General features: G+C 55.4%; 1 protein-coding gene across 1 annotated transcript; it reads right to left on the bottom strand.

Annotated features, from left to right (window-relative positions):
- Positions 1-78: 78 nt before the first annotated feature.
- On the bottom strand, positions 79-22165 carry prrc2a (proline-rich coiled-coil 2A). The gene is given in 17 exon segments (XM_079748897.1): positions 79-2509; positions 2512-5563; positions 6094-6322; positions 6731-7097; positions 7515-7804; positions 8668-9301; positions 10263-10455; positions 11505-11607; positions 13067-13209; positions 13549-13637; positions 14709-14944; positions 15648-15791; positions 16510-16591; positions 16799-16913; positions 17588-17765; positions 19626-19777; positions 21947-22165. Coding segments are annotated over 16 exon segments (6051 nt in total). The 5' UTR covers positions 19741-19777; positions 21947-22165; the 3' UTR covers positions 79-2428.
- Between the last annotated feature and the right edge of the window lie 362 nt (positions 22166-22527).

The raw sequence follows: 22527 nt of genomic DNA, 5'->3' as shown, positions 1-22527 counted from the left end.
CGCATGGAAGTAAATGAACAAAGATGCAGCAAAGATCACAGACAAAGTATTTTCCTTTAAAACAAAAGAAGTTTATTTAACTTTTTCCTCTGTATAATTTTATTATAATAAGACACTTCTCTGCTTGTACATTGCTCCCTTAAACTTAAAAAAAATGGCAACATTTGTTTATGGGAATGTAAGTCGGGGGGGTGGAGGAGGGGAGGGGAGACGAAACATACCAATATACATACATGTGTGTTCCTTTTAATAAACCATAAACAGTTCTGAAGCACGCCCGGTACCTTGGTAACGCTGGAAATATAGTACAATCTATTCAGTATTTCAGGAATACACGTTTTTTTTTTTCTTCTTCTCCTAAACATGGGGTACATACACTATGGCATGACGTTCAACGCTCAGGAGGGAGGAGGGAGAAACGGGGGGTGGGGGAGGGCTGTGGCAGCCATACTGAGTTTGATTCAGCGATTGACAGCACACCCGCGGTGGATGTGTTTGTAACTAAACTCACTGGAACGTGATGATTCCCCCGATGCTGCTGCGATAAAAACTCATGAAACAGAACAAAAAAAAGAATGGTGACATGCCGTTGTAGTGTGTTCATCGTTTTTGGATGGTAAACACACAATTTCATTGTATATATATATATTCATACATATGTATGGATGTCGTAAAGAAAGATAAATCGTAATTATTCCTTCCGTTTGTTTTAAAATGACATGTGGCCAGACAACAGCAGGCGAGTGTACCCCGATCGAAGAACGCAATCCCCTCCAGGATATTACACACACACACACACACACACACACACACTCAGACAGACACACACACCAAATGCCCTACTCACAACATCCAAGAGCCGAACTGAATAAAACCGTCATCGGTAAACAGAAGGAGGACCCCAACTTACAGAGGTGACCAACGGGGTGCAATCCTACATTTAAAAGGATGGGTGTGACACACACACACGCCTCTCTACTGAAAAGACTCGGGTAGAGGCCGGGGACAACATGATGCTGTGAACGGCTGCGTGGTGATACCAGAGTTAGCCTCTCTGTGGTCGGCCGTGCCCTGTCGTGACAAAGCCCCCCGGAGGGAAAGAAAAGAAAGAAAATACTGCCGCAAATCAAGGAGCCCTCACTAGTGCACTCACTACGGCGCATGCACTCTCTCACACGCGCACACACGCAGGCCCTCGGGGTACCACAAGGAGTGCTTCATAAGAGTGTATTCAAGCACCTAGTCGGAGCATAAATCAATTTTGTTGCTAAATGTAACTAACGTTTTTTTAACTCTTCCTCAGACGATATTGTGTCTTGGGAGGAGCCAAGAAAGAAAGTAATTGCCACCATGCGGTCAAGAAGTGATCCTTAAGGTAAACCAAAACTACAATAACGTCAACCAATGTGGTGGGGGGCAGGCCAATGCTCCCCGGGAAGCTAGCAGGGTATCTCACGCACACACACACAGGGGAGCAGGTATGGGTGAAAGACCAAACTGAACACTGTCGTCAATGGGAACAAGCGGGGGTATTAGTAGTGCTCAAGTACTTCAGGAGTAGTACTGCAGGAGCAGTACTTCAGGAGTAATACTTCAGCACTACTTCTTCAGCAGTACTTCCGGAGTAATACTTCCGGAGTAATACTTCCGGAGTAGTACTTCCGCAGTACTTCTACGGTTTCTTAAGAGTCACAGTAACACGATGCAGGTTTTCCTTCTCTTCAACGGGAAAACACAGGAACGAGGAGGAGGAGGAGGAGGAGTAGGATAAAAACGTATTTAATAACCTGCTTTGCAGAAGAAGTAAAAAGAAAAGAAAACAATATGAATAATAATAACAAACCAAACAAATTCCCTCCCGGAACGGGCGCAGGTTGAGACACTACAGACAACCCAGGGTGTCAAAGAAACAGAACATGGGATTATTGTACAAGTGTTTTGTGTAAAAGCCGACTGCTGTCTCGTACTTCTCATGGAGGAGTGGGGGGGGGGGGGGGGGGGGATGCGACGGCATGTGACCGAAGTCCCGGGAACAGGGCAGAAAACCCCACTCTGGGACGTTAAAAAATTCGGCCTACTTCAGATCGATTGAACCCCCACCACCTCCCCGGACGCTTTAACACACGTCTGGATCTGTGTGTGTGCGTGTAGGTATGTGTGTGTGTTAGGTGGGGGCGGGGACACAAGGGGCGAGGGGGGGTGGGGGTCTAAAAGAGGGCCGTGGTCCGGTTGAGTCCGGATGGGGGGGGGGGTCACATCGGACGGCTGATGACGAGGAGGGGAAAGGAAGGTGCGGGCATCGAACGCGGACACCGCCTCCGTACATACACATCTCATGTGCCAATGCGTTAACGGGAGGTGAGGATCTGTTGGGGGGTGGGGGGGCGCTAGGAGGCGGGCCCTTTCTGAGAATAACAATATTTCACAATCACTTCCTATTCTTGGGGGAGGGCCAGTTACCGCGCCTCTCCCCACGGTTGCCTCCTCCTCCTCCTCCTCCTCCCTCCGTTGCCCATTCCCCCCGCCACCACCTCCTCCTCCTCCTCCTTGTGGGCCGCGTGGGCCTCTACCTCCTCCTCCTCCTCCTCCTCCTCCACTGGGAGCGCCAACCCTCCGGTTCTGACGCTCCATGCCGGGCCGCTGGCTGGAGAAGCTCCTCTTGTTGGCCGCGGACTCCTTCCCGGCCAGGTCGCGCTCCACCGGTCCTCCTCCTCCCCCACCCCCTCCTCCTCCTCCTCCTCCTCTGGACGGGTGGTGGTGGTGATGGTGGTGAGCAGGGGGGTAGGCCTTCCCCCCTTCCCTTCCTCCTCCTCCTCCTCCTCCTCCTCCTCCTCCTCCTCCTCCATCCCGCTCCCTGAACTCGGTGAAGTCGCTGCTCTCCGAGGCCGTCTCCCACTCCTCGTTGGCCTGGTCAGAGTTCTGGTTGGAGAAGTCCGGGGACTTGGCGCCGTGGGCGTGGCTCTGGGGGCCCGCCTTGCCCTGGCTGTAGTGGTGGTGGTGCGCCGGGGGGGCGTGGCTCCCGGCCGGCTGCCCGTTGTTGTTGTTGTTGTTGGTGATGAGCGCCGCCGCGTTGTTGCTGGCGTTGTTGTTGTTCTGGGCGCTGAACCCGTCCTGGGCGCCGGCCGGCCCCGCGGGGCCCGGCCCGCCACCGTTGATGCGGGCCGCGTTCTCCCGCTCCTTCAGCCGGCGGAACCGCGGCGGCTTGTCCTGCTGGTGCTGGGACCGGCCGTGGCGCCGGCGGCGGGGCGGCCGGTCGAAGCCCCCGTCGGCGGGCACGGGCGAGTTGAAGCCCCGTCCGGCGGGGGGCGCCCCGGAGGACGCCGCCGTCTGCGGAGGCGGCGGGGGTCCTCCGTTCTCCGTCGGAACGGGCGGGGCGGTGGACCCGACGAGGGGGGCCGCCGCCCCCGCCGGGGAGGCTACCTGAGTGAGGGCGTGGCCTCCCTCAGACACCTTCTCCTTCTTGTCCCCGGGGACCCCTGTGCGGTTGGGGTCCTTGGGGCCAGGCGCCGGAGGAGGGGCCTGCTGCTGCTGCTTGCGGCCGGGGGCCGCGGCCTTGGAGGACCAGCTGTGAGGGGCGGAGCCGGCTCCCGCTCGGTGCCCGCCGGGTGGTCCGCCGCCTCCGGCTGCGCCTCCTCCGCTCCGGTACACGCCGCCGCCTGTGCCGCCGCCCCGGCCCCTCCTGGAGGGCACGCCGCGGGGGGTGAACACCCGGGCCTGGGGGCCCCTGGGGGGGCCCGACGAGCCGGCGGGGTGGGCGGCGGCGGCGGCGTCGGCGCCGTTCTTGGCGGCGCCGCCGGCCTTGCGGGCGTCCTCCTTGTCCGACTGGCCCGGGTCGCTGGCGGGGCTGTCGCTGCCCGTCTCCGACCCGCGCTGCCTCCTCCTCTTGGGGATCTCCTCGTACTCCGAGCCCTCGCTGCGCGTCTCGCTGCGGTTGCGGGCGCGCCCCGGGTTGTGCTGGGAGCGCTCGGCGCCGTGGTGCCGGCCGCCCTCGCCCCTCGCCTCCTGCTGGTGGTGGTAGGAGGAGGAGGAGCAGGAGGCGGAGCCGGCGGGGGCCCGGTAGTCCCGGCCGCTCCGGCTGGCCACGCGGCCTCGCCCCGCCCCGCCGCCGGCCGCCGGCCCTGCCGCCGCCGTGTAGCTGCCGCGGTAGCCGCGGCCGCGGGCGTAGAACTCGCCGCCGCGGCCCCGGCCGGCCCGGCTGCTCCGGGAGGGCACGCCGGCGGGGTAGGGGGCCCCGGGGCCTCCTCCCCCCGCCGCCTCGAAGGAGCGCTCCCTCTCCCGTCGAGAGGAGGAGCCCGGGAACCCGACGGGGGGTGCATCGGGGTCTTTGGTGGCTCTGCCCGCGCCTCCTCCTCCTCCTCCTCGCTCAGCGCGCTCCTTCCCTCCGTTGCGAGGCTTGGCCGGCGGCCCGGACTCCTCCTTCACGGGTCCCGAGGACGCGCTCTGTGCCCCCTCCTGTTTGCCCGCCGCCGACTGGCCGCCATCTAGCTCCTTGTCCTTCCCGGAGGCGGTCTTCTCCGCCCCTTCTCCCTCGCCTCCCTCCCTCTTGGTTGTCTCCTTCGGCACGGGCTTCTTGATGGGTCCGGCCCTCTTGTTGGCTCCGCCCCCCGCGCCCTGATTGGACGCCTTGTGGTCGGCGGCGGTGGCGGAGTCGTCGGCGGGGCCGCCGCGGGCGCTGTTCCCGCCCCCCGGCCTCCTGTTGTGGGCGGGGCCTAGGGGAGTGGCGTTGCTGCTGCCGGGCCGCGGGCCCCACTGGGTCTCCATCTTGTGCTCCCGACCCCCCCTCTGGCCCCCCTTCTGCTGGGCGTGGGCGGGGCCGTGGGAGCCCGACTGGGAGGAGTGGGCCGCATAGCCGGGGCCTCCTTTCTCCTGCTGCTTGCCCAGGCTGCTGCCTGCTCCTCCTCCCCTCTCCCCGGCTCCTCCCCTCTCCCCGGTCCCCTCGGCCTCCCTCTGGGCGGGGAGGTGCTGCAGAGCCTTGCCTCCGTCCTCCCTAGCGGAGGAGGACGACGAGGAAGAGGAGGAGGAGACGGAGGGCTGGTTGAGCAGCGAGGAGTTTGGCTCCGCCTTCTTGGCCGACGCCGCCTCCCCGCCTCGCTCGCGGCCGTTCTCTGGCTTGTGGGGGAAGCCGGACTGGTGGGACTGGTGGCCGTGGTGGTGGTGCGAGCCGCCCTCGATGGGCGACAGGTCCGCCCTGCCGTTGCGGTCGTAGTGGGGGTGGGCGTTGGCCCAGACCTGGCCCTGCTGGGGGCCCCGTGGCGGGGCCTCCTCTTGGTGGGTGAAGCCGTGCTGGAGGGCCCCTCTCTCGGGGCCCCGCTGAAGCTGCTGCTGCTGCTGCATCCTGGAGCCCTGCTCGGGGAAGTTACTGTAGTTTCCCCTGCCGCCCATATAGTGATGCTGCTGCTGCTGTTGGTGGTGCTGCTGCTGCTGTTGGTGATGGTGGTGGTGGGGGTGGTGTCCGGGGCCCTGGGGCGGTGGGGAGGTCTGGCTGGAGGGGCCCGAGCCGGCGGTGGGCTGCTGGATGGGGCCCAGAGCACCTTCCCTGGGGCGGTGAGGCGGGGTGTCACTCCTGGGGGGGAAGGTGAGTCAATCATCAGTCAATCATCCCAATCAATCATTGTCCATCTGGACATCATTAATAACATAACAGAGCAGAAGCTTGACTTGCTTGACTCCCCGTCGGCCACGCATTCCCTGAGGCTTTCTTAGAGGAAGACGTCTCCCAAGACCTGCCTGCTGATTGATTCCATGCATCTAAATAAAGTTGCTTCAGCAAAAAGCATCAGCTAAATTACCAGAGAATACTTCAGAAATGTGGATCGTTCATGTGGTCATTCAACGGTTGGTTCTTACGCACTTACTGCATGTTACACGGCCTGGCACTTAAAAATAGTGCTCTTTTATCTTTGTTGTAAACAGGGAATGGGTTAACCTAGCGGTTGTTGGTGCTTGGCACTTCTTTCTATGTTTTTTCTTACTCTGCCGACATGACGTTTGTCCTTTGTCTGGCAAATGTACCAGTTGTAAGTGGCTTTGGATAAAAGTGTCTGCTAAATGCCCTAAATGTAAACGGTTGTCCATCGCCGTGTGTGCCAGTACCTGGGTCTCTTCACCACCTCCTCTTCCTCCAGGATCTGCTTCTGCCTCAGCGGGGAGGTGAGCCCTCGACCCTCGCCCCCTGCCGAGAACGACTCCGCCCCCCAGGCCATCTTAGGGTCCATGGGGGGGGTCCCACGATGGGGATGGCCGGGATGCTGCTGCTGCTGCTGGCGGTCGAAGGACTCCGATCCAGAGCCTCCCGAGTCGGAGCGCTCCCGCCCCATCAGGCCTGGGACGAGGACGTGGAGGAACGGTCAGGATCACAGAGGCACGCCGTACCCTAACGGGCTCAACGTACCGTACGTTTGTTTAAAGGCTGAGTGAAATACCAACGTGAGGTAACTTAAGAAGGTGGGCTGGTGGGATGTTGAAGGGCGTTAACCCGGCCAACTTTTTGACCATCCTTAGCGCAAATAAAATATTCATACACGGTGATACAGAGCGAGAACCAGTGGCCAATGACGTAGCTTTCCCTCGTCTCGAGTACTACGTGTACCCACTGTCGGGTGCCAAACAAACATTTCACTTTCATGCCGTTCATTGGCTCACTGGTCTTATATGGTCTACATTTAATAAACAAATGATATGGGAGGGGGGTTGGGGCGGAGCTACGCCTCGCTAACGCACTGTGACCTACCGGAGGGGTGGATGCCGGCGGGGTAGTACTCCATGGTGGGGGGGCGGCCTTGCATCATGCGCGGGTCCATGTAGGGCATCATCATCCAGCGGGGATCGTAGTTCATGGGCAGGGGCTGGGGCCGGGCCATTGCGCCGGCCGGGTACAGCTGGCCGCCCTGCTTGGCCCCCGGGGCCGGCTGGGGCGTGGAGCCCGGGGAGGGGCCCTGCTGCTGGCCCTGCTGCTGCGGGGGAAGCTGGCTCTGGGACACCTGGCTGTGCTGCTGCTGCTGATGCTGCTGCTGCTGTTGATGCTGCTGCTGCTGCTGCTGTTGATGCTGCTGCTGCTGCTGCTGCTGCCACTGCTGCTGCTGCTTAAGGAGCTGCTCCTGTTGACGTAGAGGAGCGTAGGGTACGAGGGAATGAGGCACAAGGCATCGCTCGCCGATCGGTCATTAGCAAACACAGTGGAGTGAAGCAGAGCTAAGCACGGTAGCTTTTCTATAGCATCTGGTGCAGGACGACGTGGCACTGAGGGTGTGAGGACAAACACATCTACAGTCTCACCTGCGGGCATCCTTGACTACCCCCCCCCCCCTGCCTGTCACTTGGAATGAAAGCCGTGGTCTGAATGACCCTGTCAAACCACTGGGGACACCGACGCTAATACCCGACACCATTATGGTATTGTCAGACACTCGGGCCAGAAGGGTCCATGAAAGGGCCTACGGTTGCATTTTAAAAGGCCTAACCAGTAAACAGTAATCTATGTTGGTAGTTCAACAGTAAATAAACACGAGGCTCACCTGCTGCTGTCTCTGGAAGCGCGGGGGGAGGGACTTCTGGTACTTGGAGTAGCCCTGGCCAGAGGGGGGTCCGCTGGCTGGCCGGTTCGCTCCTCCTCCTCCTCCTCCACCACCTCCTCCTGCTGCACCCATGCTCTCCAGCTTCACCGGATCAGCTCCTCCGCCTCCTGCCGCCATGCGGACGTGGGCAGGAGCCAGCACCTCCTCCGCAGCCTCGCCCGGAGGAGGAGCTTCCAGAGGGGACTGGGGGGGCTGGAGGATGACCGGCGGGGGGCACGGCTGCTGGGCGTCTGCACCACACAAACACATTCATGGTCTTCAGCAGACGGTGGGGGTGAAGGCCGAAGAGTCACTGACGCAACAGTGAGAAGCCATAGCTTTACTAGAACTAATCAGTGTTGGAGTCATGGCTGCACTATAACTAACTCACCAGTGTTGGAGTCATGGCTGTATCATCACTAACTCACCAGTGTTGGAGTCATGGCTGTATCATCACTAACTCACCAGTGTTGGAGTCATGGCTGTATCATCACTAACTCACCAGTGTTGGAGTCATGGCTGTATCATCACTAACTCACCAGTGTTGGAGTCATGGCTGTCTCATCACTAACTCACCAGTGTTGGAGTCATGGCTGTCTCATCACTAACTCACCAGTGTTGGAGTCATGGCTGTATCATCACTAACTCACCAGTGCTGGCTGTATGATCACTAACTCACCAGTGCTGGCTGTCTCATCACTAACTCACCAGTGCCGGCTGTATCATCACTAACTCACCAGTGCTGGCTGTCTCATCACTAACTCACCCGTGCCGGCTGTCTCATCACTAACTCACCAGTGCTGGCTGTCTCATCACTAACTCACCAGTGCCGGCTGTATGATCACTAACTCACCAGTGCTGGCTGTCTCATCACTAACTCACCAGTGCCGGCTGTATCATCACTAACTCACCAGTGCCGGCTGTCTCATCACTAACTCACCAGTGCCGGCTGTCTCATCACTAACTCACCAGTGCTGGCTGTCTCATCACTAACTCACCAGTGCTGGCTGTCTCATCACTAACTCACCAGTGCCGGCTGTCTCATCACTAACTCACCAGTGCCGGCTGTCTCATCACTAACTCACCCGTGCCGGCTGTCTCATCACTAACTCACCACTGTTTGAGTCGTAGCTGCTGCAGCTGTTGGCCCTTTGCCTGTCGGGGGCCCCGGGCACGGCCGCGGCCGGCACCGACAGCAGGGGGGGCTCGTCGTGGGGCACGCAGGGCGAGCCGGGCTGGCTGACGTTGGGCGAGGACGCCGAGGCAGACAGGGAGGGTGTGGGGCTGCCGGCGGTGGCGACCGTGGAGTTCCCGTCCAGGCTGGGGGTCTTGCTGCCGCCTCCTTCTCCTCCGCTGGACCCACCACCTCCTCCTCCTCCTCCTCCTCCTGCTGCTCCTGCTGGCGCCGCTCCTCCCAGCTGCTGCTGCTTCTCGTCCAGCCTCTTCAGCTTCTCGGCGCAGGCGGCGCGGCGCTCCTCCTCCATGCGTCGCTCCTCCTCCTCGCGGCGGCGCCGGGCGCGCTCCACGGCGGCCGAGATCTCGGTGGACGACTGCTTGCGGCGCTGGCGCCAGGTCTCGTCTTCGTCCTCGCCCTGGGGCCCGGGGCCGAGGAGGCTGGGCGGGGCGGGGGAGCCCGCCGAGGGGCCACCGGCCGGGGCCGCCGACTGCTGCAGGGCCGGGCCGCCGCCGCCGCCGCCGGGCTTCATGGCGCCTGCTGGGGGCGGAGCCGACTGGTTCTGGGGGCGGTCCTACAGGAGGGAAGGGGGAGGGGTTTAGGCGGAGGACTCCGGAGGCTAAGGGATCATGCCGTGACTCGTGATGGGGGCTTCTGCGGTGCGTTGGAACGGGCGGGGTTGGATGGAGGACGCAAACTAAAAATAAATTCATGTATAAATAAATAGGAAACATGAAGAACAAAAAATCAGACGATAAAAAAAAATTAAAAAAACATGAGAAAGATATTACCCATCCCTAAATAAAAAAGACGATAAGTTACCTGATAAATAAAATCTATAAAAATTGAATTCATTTGAAAATGAATAATGGGTGGTGGATGTCGGAGGACCACATGAGGTCCCATCCAGGGATCTACCTGTCGGTAGTAGGAGTAGGGCCCCTGTCCCAGCGCGGGGCCAGGTGGGGGGGAGGGCTGCTCCCGGGGGCCACCCAGTCCTGACCTGCGCCCCTGTGCACAGGCAGCCCACTGTTAGACCATCGCCACGCTGACGCACTACACTGCCACACATAAAACCCAGACACACACACACACACACACACTGCCCGGCTGCTCCGGCCAGGTGGTTTGGTGACCGGATGACCAGTGAAATGGGTTTCTTCAGATCAAGCCTCCAGCAGGAGGGTTGGTGGGTTCAGGGATGAATTATACTTTGTGGGTCGCTGCGGCAACAGCAGAAGCCCGCAGTGCCAGCGGCATCGGACCTCTCCGACAACGTGAAACGACGTGTCCTTTCCTGCACCGTTCTCCAGGTCATTTGACATAACGAGATGGGCACACATGCTCAACCGTGGACCACGTCTTTACATCGTCATAAACACGGCACTGGATTTGGGACGTTTTAGGTGAATCGCGATGCAGTATCCTAAACGTCCGCGGCGGTGAAGACGCCCACGGTGGCTCTCTCCGCAGAAGTACAAGCGAGGCTTTTTGGCCATGTTTCGCCGACCGCCGCGATTGGCTTCTCATTCTACCTGGTGATTGGCCGGAGGTCCTTGCCCGCCCCATCCGGCTCCGCCCTCCTCGGCCCGGGCTGGCTTGCTGGAGGACGGGGGCTGCGGGCCGTCGTCTGCGCCGGAGGGGGGTCCGCGGCGAGGCTCCCCTCCGCTGTCGGAGCCCCGGGAGCGGGAGGCCTGGGGAGCGCCGTCCTGGGGCCTCTGGGGGTCCCTGGGGGGGGGGGAACGCAGAGCAGAGACACGTCAGAACATAGAGCGGGTGGGGGGGGGGAGGTGGAAACGGGTGGGGAGGTGGAAACAGGTGAGGACCATAGAGACGAGAATATAATAAGAGTAATATATAATAATAAATAATAATCATCATACATCAGAACCAGCAGCACCTCCAATACATGCTGCACACTAGAGCAGTATAGACTGCTATAGACTGCCACCATAAGCCACACCGTAACACATTCGTCCAACCGGGCTCCACATACTGTGAAATGGATGTCAGGGATTTAGTGATTTAGCAGAGGCTTCAGTCGAAGGCGATTTGCAATGAATGCAAATGTAAGATTAGGTAAAACCGAATATCGAGGTTGGGAAATAGAGATTCACCATCTCAACTATCCTGCTGCCCTGTCTATATTCATGTGCAGCGGAAGATCCATTAGATGAAACTCTGAAACGACGGTCTCACAAAACCCAGCCTTTCATGACACGGACAATGTCCCCAGTCACTTTGATGTCCGTCCGTCCATCCATCCATCTACCTTGACATGGTGTGTTCCTCAGGCCCATAAAAGAGCTACGCCCTCATACAAGAACTACCCCACCCAGTATCAGGACGTAGTTGAAAGAGCCGTAGAGTAAACACTCGACACAGTTGGTCACGGGTCTATTACCACACAAGGAGAACCCCCATAGCAAAAGCGGGGACACATCTGGTGCTTGCCGTATGAAAGTCAGTATATCCCGCAAAAAATGTGGGGGGTGGGGGGGGGGGGGGGGGGGGTGGACCACTTATGCTTATTTTCATGCAGGCTGTCCGACTGTTGCCTTGCAGCCTGATCTATACACAGAGTGAATGAACTTTAGATTATTTGACGTCTTAGTTAAGGCGGCGGGCCTGTGTTGCTTAGGCGGCCGCCCCAGCTGTAATGTGCTGCTGGTAAACCCTGAAAGTCCAGCACTGGTGTGCACCCTTCCATAGGACCACATTAAATAGTTGTTGGGGTCTGTGTCGCCCGTGGAGGTGTGAGTGACAGCTCGCCGTACCGTGGGCCGTTCTTGCTCTCGCTGCGCTCTTCGTCGCCCTCCTCCTCGCCTTCGTCGTCGCTGAACTTCAACTTGGCTGAGTAGTCGATCTCCTCGTGTGCCCCTGGTCGCACAGACGCAGACAAACACACAGAGCCAATCACAAGGCAGGGTTAGGGAATGCGGTTGAACCGTTGCCATGGGTTAACAAACAAACAAGCAAACAAACGCACACCGTTGGCACGGAGAATAGACGAATGCAGGGTAATTAACAGTTAAACTCACACACCGACTAACCGGATCGGACTTGTTCATGTATTTCTAGGTTTCATTTTAGGTGTCCTTTAATGCCTTTGTGGAGAGCGACCATCTGTCTAGTTAAGTTTGTTTTTGCATCATTATATGAACATTGCCACTACTCATTGTGTATGTAGAAACAGTTTCTGTACTTTTTATTTCCACTATTGTGCCATCCGTAAAAACAATTTCCCACCTGGGATTAAGAAAGTACCATCTTATCTCAGACAGACAGGTAAGTGGGCTGAGGAAGAGAGTGAGTGACATGTAGGACATTTCCACCCCAGAGTGCTAGCATTATGGGATGGCTCTATCCAGCTGACCAGCCACGATGGGTCAGTGGATGTGTGAGCAAAGCTCAAACGCACGCCAGCAAATCATCTACTTATCAATCATTTAGAGGCTAGAGACGTCGGCCACACTTAAGCATGGCATATATACCAGTCGTCAGTACATCTTATTAAACATTCAGAGATCTGAACTCTGATACCGTCTGGTATGGGGAAGAACGTTGACACGAGCCTGGAAGGAGTGGGCACTCACAAAGGAACCGTACATATCCTTTGACTTGATATTGTACACTTCTAGTTTACAATTTGACGGATGAAGTGACATTTATTCCCTGCAACGAGGCTGAATTAATAAAATAAAATGTATTATGCATTGTTCTCATAAAGTACCCCTCCTGGGGGCTTTATGTTACGCGTGTCGTCAGAAGTCGTTGCAGTAAGTTAAAAGCAGCGTCTTGTGTTTTACCATCATATGAATAGTGGCGCATTGCGAGCACAGCTCAGCTTTCACTGCCAGCAACAAGGTGCAGTCTGTGAGGATGTGTGTTCTGGTTGCTAGGATGAATCAAAGCACTTACCGGTGCACAATGCCTTCTGTTCAGCCCCACACGCAGACATTGCTCAGCTGAGCAACACAATGCATCGTGATGGGTGAAAGGCTTATATGGCCACGCCAATACACACGCCAAGAAAAATGAGGTCTGTAATGTTTGTTTTAATGAGTCACATGTTTGTGTGCTTTCATGCTTCTTTCCAAGTATGTGAATGCAAGCCTGTGTGTGCGTTTGCATGTGTGCACACATATGTTCAGACATATGTGCACACATATGTTCACAAATATGTGCACACATATGTGCACATATATGTGTACATGTATGCTTGAAAACAGGTGTCTTTCAATGTGTGTTGCAAAGGTGTGTGCATGTGCGTGTGTTTGAGTGTGTGCAGGGTTCGTGTTCGTGTGTATGTTGACTGCACAGCGGCGCCCCAGCTGACCTGCCCAGCCCTCGTCTCCGTCGTGGTCCAGCTCGTCCAGCTCCTTCAGGTCGTCCTGCTTCAGGATGGAGGGTCGCTTCGGCCCCTCGCCGCCGCCGCCGCGGGGGCCGCCGTGGGCCCTGCCGTCCGGAGCCCGGGCGAACCTGCAGGGAGAGGAGCACGCGTTAAAGCGTCCCCACACACACACACCGCCTGAAGCCGCTCAGCAAGGCCACTGGGCCCTGGGCAGGTCTATAGGCAGGTCTGATCGACTGCTCTGCATTTTAACATTGAACGATTATTATTGAGTGACCCCAGTAAAACTGCAGGATTCTTGCTTTACTCCCCAGCTGAATAGTGAATGGGTTACATCCCCAATGATCAGAGTTATTTAGAGGAAAAGGCCTAACTCACACACACACACGCCATCCAGTGTGTCCCAATTAACGTCCCCATTAACCACACACGCACTTTAATCAATAGAGGGTTCAGATCTCTCTTACCTGGGAGGAGGCCCGTCACCTGGCCCTTGGAACCTGTAGGGCCCTTGGGGGCCGTATTGGGCCGGGAAGGGCATGTAGGGAGAGTACATCTGGAGGGGGAGTAGGAGAAAGAGGAGAGAGTGTCATTGGATCATCCACACTCTGCATCACAGTTTCTAAGGACCCAAACATACATGGATACATACTGTATTTTATATTTAAGACTAGGAATATGTACCACTTTATGTGAAGCGTATTCTAGATACATGTATAAACACCCTGTGTGTGCTTTTTACTGAGTAAATGTGGAGCGAATATGGACTATGGATGGATCTATTTGCTGCCCTGTTTTCCACTACCTGGTTGACCCCTCTGGGATCAATTAGGCCCCATCTCTAGCTCCAGAACACATTGTACCACAACCAGATATAGAAGAACAGCCCATTCACACCAGAGGGGCTTCATTAGATGCATGAGAGTGCAGAAAAGGACAGTATGACTGCAGCAGCAGCAGCAATGTTGCAGCATTTCACTGAATTCGTGCACTGCGTGCAGGTTTGTCAGTTGAGGTAAAGGTGTTTCCCTTTGGGAGGGGAGATGGATAGGAGGCAGGAGATGAGAAATAGGTAGTAGAATGGAGATGAGTTGGGTAGGAAGGAAGCAGGAGAGGAGAGCTAGGTAGGAGAGAGAAGAAAAGATACGGATAGGTGACAGGAAATGCAAGATGGGCTGGAGACAGAAGTAGAAATGGGTAGGAGAAAGTGGATGAGATGGATAGGAGACAGGCGATGAGTTGTGTAGGAGATGAGAGATTGGTAGGAGATAGGGGATGAGTTGGGTAGGGGATGAGTTGGGTAGTGATGAGTCGGGTAGTGATGAGTCGGGTAGTGATGAGTCGGGTAGTGATGAGTTGGGTAGGGGATGAGTTGGGTAGTGATGAGTTGGGTAGGGGATGAGTTGGGTAGGGGATGAGTCGGGTAGGGGATGAGTTGGGTAGTGATGAGTTGGGTAGTGATGAGTTGGGTAGTGATGAGTTGGGTGGGGATGAGAGCAGGGTAGGAGATAGGAAATGTTAGACAGTTGCAGGATACACGATATAGGACATGGGTAGGATATAGCAGATGGTAGAGGGGTAGGAGATGAGTAGGAGATGGGAGATAGGAGAGCAGGTGGGGACTTACGAAGGGGGGCATGATCCCTCTGTAGGCGGGGAACCCGGGGCCCACCGGGGGCTGGGGTAGGGGCAGAGCGGGGCTGCCGGCCGGGGGGTTTCTAGGGGCTCCCGGGCCCTGGTGGTTCTGAGGGGGGCCCTGGGGTCCCCCCTCCATGGCTAGGGCCCCGCCACCCTCTGCCCCCCCTTCGCCAGGCGGTCCGGGCGACGGGCCTCGGCCGCCACCTTCCCGCCAGTTGGTAACGTCTGAGGAGGAGGTCAGAGGTCAGCGTTGACACGCACCACGGGCATCACGCCGGGGGTGGCATCACGCCAGGGGTGGCATCACGCCGGGGGTGACATCACGCCGGGGGTGGCATCACGCCGGGGGTGGCATCACGCCGGGGGTGACATCACGCCGGGGGTGACATCACGCCGGGGGTGACATCACGCCGGGGGTGACATCACGCCGGGGGTGACATCACGCCGGGGTGACATCACTCCAGGGGTGACGTCACTCCAGGGGTGACATCACGCCAGGCGTGACATCACGCCGGGGGTGACATCACGCCGGGGTGACATCACGCCAGGGGTGACATCACGCCAGGGGTGACATCACACAACATTTAAAATACGCCCAAAAATATGGACCCTTTTTAGTATCGTATTACACTGGTAAATAACATTAGTGTTAATAATAATACATTGGTTTCAAGTTTTAAATATCCCCTTAAAGATATCTGCACTTGCACAACTTCCGTCATCGCCCAGCGTGTGCATCATAAGCCTACTTCACCGACGTGTGCCAAACACTCATTAACGCCACCGATTTTAAACCCCAAAACCCCCTGGTGCGTCACGGCACTCATCGGGACATCGTTCGAACCCTCGCCGCCCCAGACTAGTCCCTGCCGGGCGGCCCGAGGCGGAGACGCTAGCGTGGGAGGCCTGTGATTGGCCGGGTACTCACTCTGTGGGCGGAGGCTTGGTCCGGGCCCATACCACTGATCTGCAGTGGCCACGTCTCTGCCAGCCTTGTCCTGGTCGCCAGCCGCCTGCAGGGTGGGAAATTCCTCGCGAGAGAATGGCGACGGTTGGCTTGATCCCTTTCCACCTGCAGAGGATGCAGTGAGACGGCTTAAACACTAGGGCTGGGTAAAAATACAGATTTCATCGATTTTGGATCGATTTCATTTAAATTTTGCGTGCATGAGATCTATTATTATCATTATATATTTTTTTTGTTACCATATTATTATTTTTTTGCACTTTAATAAACAATGCCTTAATGCAATTTGCAGTGACGGAATGTTGTACACTTTCACTTGCAAATTCCTTTCTAATTTCAAAATTGCACTTTTGAGACTTGAGACAGTTTTGTTTACAGCTCAGGTTTAAACTGTCCAATTTACAAGTTTGAACTTAAAACCTGTTGTTTAAGATGAAGGGAAAAAATAAAGTACATTTGTATTTTGTAACACAGTTGAGCCATTTTCATTATTTAAGAGCAGATTGAATCGAATCGAATCGTGATTAATCGATGCAGAACCTTATGAATCGAAATCAAATCAATTTAGGAAATTGGCCACGATACCAGCCCTATTAAACACACTGGCGTTCTTAAAACAACGGCTCGTATGTGTACGCTCAACCATGGATATATATTACACAAACTCAACCACACACACACACACACACACACACACACACACACACACACACACACACACACACTGGGGTGTCTCTCACGCACGCCCACAGACACGCCCACAGCACACAAACACACGTCCCTCTCTCTCAGTGTTTAAGAAGGGGGAGACCGGGGGACCCACCATCTCCTTGAGCTCCATGTGTAACACTGGCCTGTGCCCAGGACCTTGCCCCTGCGGCCAGGCCCGTGGTGGGAGCCGGGACCTGGGGGGGGGGGGGGGTGAGGGAGCAGATATCAGCGGGGGTCCATGTGATCATTGGAAAGAGGGTTTTAGTTTTATGCACCACATATGCGGCTTCTGCCTCGCAACACGTGATTCCTTTTAAATGCGGTCTCGACATTTCTGTATGTGTGTGTGTGTGTGTGTGTGTGTGTGTGTGTGTGTGTGTGTGTGTGTGTTGGGGGCCCACCTCTGGGGGCGGAGGGGTGCTGGGCAGGGTCGGGACCGGTGTCTGTGAGGCTGCAGGCGTCGGTGAAACCCCAGGCGGCGGCAACTCCGGCGGCTGTGCTGACAATACATCGGTACTGAAGAGAGAGGACAGAGAGGAGATGGTGGTGGTGAGGAGGAAGAGGAGAGTAAAGAGGGGATGTGGAGGAAGATGAGGATGTCAAGAAGGAGAAGAGGAGAGGGAGCAGAATGTTGAAGATGGGGTTATTATTACATATTTGTAGTATCAATACACTAATACATTATATGTAGATTTAGTTCAAAAAAGAGGCAGACAGAGATAGACCTACAGACAGAGAGACCTATGGAGACAGAGAGAGGGAGAGAGACCTATGGAGACAGAGAGAGGGAGAGAGACCTATGGAGACAGAGAGACCTATGGAGGCAGAGAGAGGGAGAGAGACCTATGGAGGCAGAGAGAGGGAGAGAGACCTATGGAGACAGAGAGAGGGAGAGAGACCTATGGAGACAGAGAGAGACCTATGGAGAGAGGGAGAGAGACCTATGGAGACAGAGAGAGGGAGAGAGACCTATGGAGACAGAGAGAGGGAGAGAGACCTATGGAGACAGAGAGAGGGAGAGAGACCTATGGAGACAGAGAGAGACCTATGGAGAGAGGGAGAGAGACCTATGGAGACAGAGAGAGGGAGAGAGACCTATGGAGACAGAGAGAGGGAGAGAGACCTATGGAGACAGAGAGAGACCTATGGAGAGAGAGAGAGAGAGTGTGCGAGCGAGGGCTGCCCCCTACCTCTTTGGGTCTGCTGGGTCCTGCTTGCTTGCCCATCCTGTGCCGTCTCGGGGAACGAGGGAGACGTTGGGATCGTTGCCTTTGTTCTCGGCCTTCAGACTGGGCAAGTTGGCGGGGGGGGGCATGCGCCGTGCGGAGGCAACTTTACCAAGAGACTGCAGGCCATGGCGGGGGGGAACTGACGGAGAGGACCCGGACGGACACGGGGAGACAGACAGACGGGGGAGGGGGGGGGGGGGAGAGAGAGACAGAGACAAACAGAGACAGAGAACGAGAGAGAGAGAGAGACAGATGGAGAGATAAGTGGAGATGGAGAAAGAAGCAGAACGAGAAAGAGACACAGACACAGAGAGAGAGAGGGGGGGGGGGGGGGGGGTACCAGGGAGATGGAGAAGCATTAGCAAATGAGGACACTGCAATTCGACACCGACGAGAAAAAAAAAAAAACCTCCACAGGGAGCAGCGCTGGCTGCTGACTTGGCTGTACGCGCGGCGAGGAGACCGGGAAGCGGAAGCTCTCGGAGACACCGGCCAGTAAGGATTAGACGCTTGAGAAACACTGGAGCCCCAGTCTCTCCCGCTCTCCCGGGGTCACTTAAAAGCCTTGATAGACTATTTAACAATCTAGTCTTTCAGCAGAAGCTTTTATCCAAAGCCACTCGCAGTTTATTCAGATGCATGCCATTAAGGAGTGTGCGGGAGAGTGAGGGGGGGTCAGGCGTCTTGCTTGAGGACTGCCTTCACACTAGGCTGCCGGTAAAGGGTGCCGGCCTTCGGAGAACAGCCTCTCTACGGTGCGAGAGACGGGGGGAGAGGCCTATGGTTTGGTGGCTGGATCCTGTGTGGAAGAGGTGCTTCAATCCAGGTGTAGGGTCCAGTGCCGACTCACTATCATGATATCATTCCCCCTTCAGGGCCACTGTTACAATACAAGCTCTCTGGTTCATCTCTCCCATGCGTGTGTTATTAATCCCGAAAAGATATAGTGTGATCCAGGGACAAAGCCTTCGGAATATGGGCTCCAAGCGTCTGAAACGTGACCTCTTGTCGATGGTCGGGTGAAATCAGCACCACCACTTCCAGGGGGGAAAATAGGCAGATCCTGCACTTATCTGCAGCTGGAGCAAGTGCAGTTCCACTAGACTCAGGCTAAGACTGATACCGAAACCAAAACTGATTCCCAGCCTAAGAACAAGTCCCAGGCTAAGACCAAGGTGTGTTATGACTGCAAACAGAGACGATATGCAAGGCCTGGGGGGGGACTAGACTTCTCGTTACATCATCGGCAGGAGGTGCAGAAGAAAAACGTCAACAATGAAGTTACAGCCGAGGTGAGGCAGGGTTTCAGAACACGCCAACAAAATGTAGAAAGCACAGCATTCCAAAACATTCCGAACTACAGCCAAACATGCTGACGTTCTGCAATTATTTTTCGAAGAATGTGTGTCGCTTTAATAACGTTAGCGATATGAAGATATTCTGTATTGCAAGCATGGACACGTCTCGTCTCAGCTACTGTACAGTAGACCAAAGATCTTCAGGAGCAGGAAGGATGTTACGTTTGCAGCCTTATGTTAGGAATGCTAAAAATAACACTCCTATTCTTTTCCGTTGACACTTTGAATACGAAATCAATCGGGGTGATGTTGACACGAGATGAGCCGTGTTAGGACCGCTCATCTTGGTGCCAAAACCTCTAAGGCATCTCATTAATACTACTTACTATTGATTCATTCAGCGGCAGCTTCCAGTGCATTTAAGATGCATGTCATTAATGAGCAGGTAGGGGGTTGCGCCGGTTCTGGCTTAGACTACCGCCCGGCTATTTCGGTGGTCTTGCCTGGAGGAATCCTACAGCAAGATGGCCCTTAACCCAATCCTGCTCCATAATGACTTTCCTACAGAATATCCACTGTGGCTTTGGATCAAAGTGTGTCTCCTAAACGCCGGAATGGCAGCCGTGGTGCTGTTGCATGGGTTTGTGCGTGAGAAGGAGATGGTCGTAGTTTTGTGTGAGGTGGAGAGGAGGGATACCTACCAACAGGCTTTTGTGCTTCAAGGCTCTTTCCTTTGTATGTATCAAATAGGTTGAGAGACGCATACTTGGTTTTGCCATCCTTCCCCTTTGCAGTTTGCCCAGAGCGCTCTGACATTGCGCTGTCCGCTCATTGAGTATGGTGAGCCCTGAGACTGGGTGGAGAGAGGGGGGGACAAGAGAGACAGAGGGAGAGATAGCGAGAGAGAGAGCGAGACAGAGAGGTGTAGAGAATGAGAGACATAGGGAGTGAGAGAGGGAGGGGAGAGAAATAGAGACATAGGAAGAGACACGGAGAGAAAGCAGGGGGGGGGGGGGTGTAGACAGACGGGGAGAGACAAAAATACATTATAAGACATGGAGAGCGAGAGACATTTGAAACGTGGTATGCATGAAAGCAGACAACAGGCATCACACACGGAGCTGTTGAGAACAAGCCTCTGTGCAAGAAGCATAACACACTTAAAACGACTGCAATTACTACTGTTGTACATTACACCTCAGCATGTACTAAAGACAAGGAGGGCAAGCATCCAAAGCATAAATAACACATTATGAAGCTGATTATTTATCTCTCCCTCTCCATCTATCCCTCTCCATCTCCATCTATCCCTTGCCTTGACATGGAAGTTGTCTCCATGGCAACATCTGCCCAGCACATCATTAAAAAACACTGTTCTGACAGCTGCCCAATTCATACACATTTCACCAGATGCAACTGAAAAAACAACATGTCATGTGCTCTGCTGAACCGTTGCTACGCACATTGCCCTAGCCTCCTACAAAGCATTACGTTCGTGCAAAACATGTTATACACGCACACAACATGTTCTGAACGTAAACCCCTTAAGACGATTGCTCTATCACAACGTCATTGTCAACGCCTGATGATTGACAGGTATGTGCGATAGATTGGTGGGACGGGAACCCGACAGTGGGAACATCCTCAGCATCCCCAGTCGAAGCAGCATACTGTGTCTCGTTACACAACACGCCGCCGACCGTGGAAAACGGTGGCAACGGGCACGGAGTACCGTGCCGCTTATTATACGGTTACGACCGCGCACAACACGAAACGCAGCGGTGCCCGGTAATGACCGGTGTTAATAACGAACCGGCCAATATGCACCGTAAACAGAGCGTCGTAGGTTCGTCCCCGGCCATTGTTTTCCATGGCACTGCCCCCGAGAGCCACAAGGCCGATGAGATTAGAAAATTAGGTCGTAGGACGGTTGCAAACTAAACGTTAAGGGATTAGCAATGCGACGACTGCAACACAAGGGCCTCCGAAAGCCCCATAGTGTGAGCCGTGGTACGGGCAGCGCGCATCACCGGTCCCTGGGAGTCGGGACGCAGGCCGCCGGGTCGATCACAACAACCTGCCCCACAGTTACACGTTGTTCCAAGGCGACACATCTGAACAATGCACATCAAAATGTGTGTGTGTATTTTTTAACACATTGCATGGTTTATTCGCCCAGTGCTAACTGGCTGCCCAGCTCAGAGGAGGGCCGCGGACGGCACCTCGGGAGGGGGGCGGCCGAAGGTTCATAATTTCCCCCAAACGACGTGCGATAACCCCGGCAAGCCACCCCTTGTCGTCTGGTCAGATCCGTATCTAGATTACACACACCGTGACAGGTGCCGGTTGGGTTTATAATCCACCCACAGCGACGAGGCGATGGATGTGATTTAATACGGAGAACAACACAAAATGGCGGTGAGGATAGGCCTCGCTTTAGCTCCGGAGCTACACGAGAACCGGGCTGTCCACCGCCGGGAACCAGCCCGCCGACCCCCCGGCATGGCCTCAAAGCGTCCCACTCAACAACAACACACACATTATCATCATCTCCACTCGGTTAAAGCCGGTTATGAAAACACCTGGAGTAGTGTAGTGTAGTACCGCAGCACAGCCGGCATTACACGATCCGACCACCTAAACAGCAACAGCAACACAGCATCACACCGAGCTGTGCTCCCGGTCGTGCTCTTCGCATAAAAGAGCATTTGAACACACGGGGTAACAGGGGAGATCCCGGGTGCCTCAACGACACCACTGACCATAAGTGTGCATATTTCGGCCAACACCAGCTCCCACACACGCACACTCAAACCGCGGCTGCCCCGACACTAGCATTAGCCTCGCTAGCTAACAACGGCGGAGAATCGGTTTTATACCGTGAAATAGACTCGACCCGGACTAAATGTTCCCCGTGCCTAACGGCGATAAAACGGCGCAGTTTAGTGGGGTCACTCGTCCGAGTGTCCATATGTAAAGGACACATGAGTGTAAAAGACACCTTTTGATAACAAGCACCAACCTGTTCTTGTCCCGACTCGTCTCGAGGTTGTATCGCAGAATAATGAGGTTAGCTCTGCTGCGTAGCCTCCTAGCTATTCGTCGCTAAATGCTAACCGCTAAGCTAACTGCCGAGCGGCGTTGGGACGTCGTTAGCTCTGCTGCGTAGCTTCCTAGCTAGTCGTCGCTAGATGCTAACCGCTAAGCTAACTTTACCGAGCGGCGTTGGGACGTCGTTAGCTCTCCCGACCTCGGGGAGATTTAGCTCTTCGGTTGGGGTTTAAACCGAAGCACCAGGCGACCTGGAAGTAATATCACCCAATAAAACACATTGGAGGATAAGGTTTTTTTTAAAGCTGCTTACTTGTACTCGTTTCTTTTCCCGCAAAAAAATGAAAAAGGGAAAAACCAAATGTTAGAGTGGGCTCTGCTGGCTACCCGATCCGTCGATACAAGAGCCGTCAGCGGCTACTGGGGTGACACCGTGAGATGGGTGCCGCTTGGGACCTCGAAGTCCAAACCATGGAACAATCCGTCCAGGATTTTTTTTTTTTGCGAATTATTTATTTGTAAAAAATAATAATGTGCAATAAACAATATGCG

Source organism: Pollachius pollachius (genome assembly GCF_949987615.1).
Source record: "Pollachius pollachius genome assembly, chromosome: 13".
In the NCBI taxonomy this organism is placed as follows: domain Eukaryota; kingdom Metazoa; phylum Chordata; class Actinopteri; order Gadiformes; family Gadidae; genus Pollachius; species Pollachius pollachius.
Note: the sequence above shows the minus strand (reverse complement) of the source record. Positions and strands in the feature narration are given on the sequence as shown.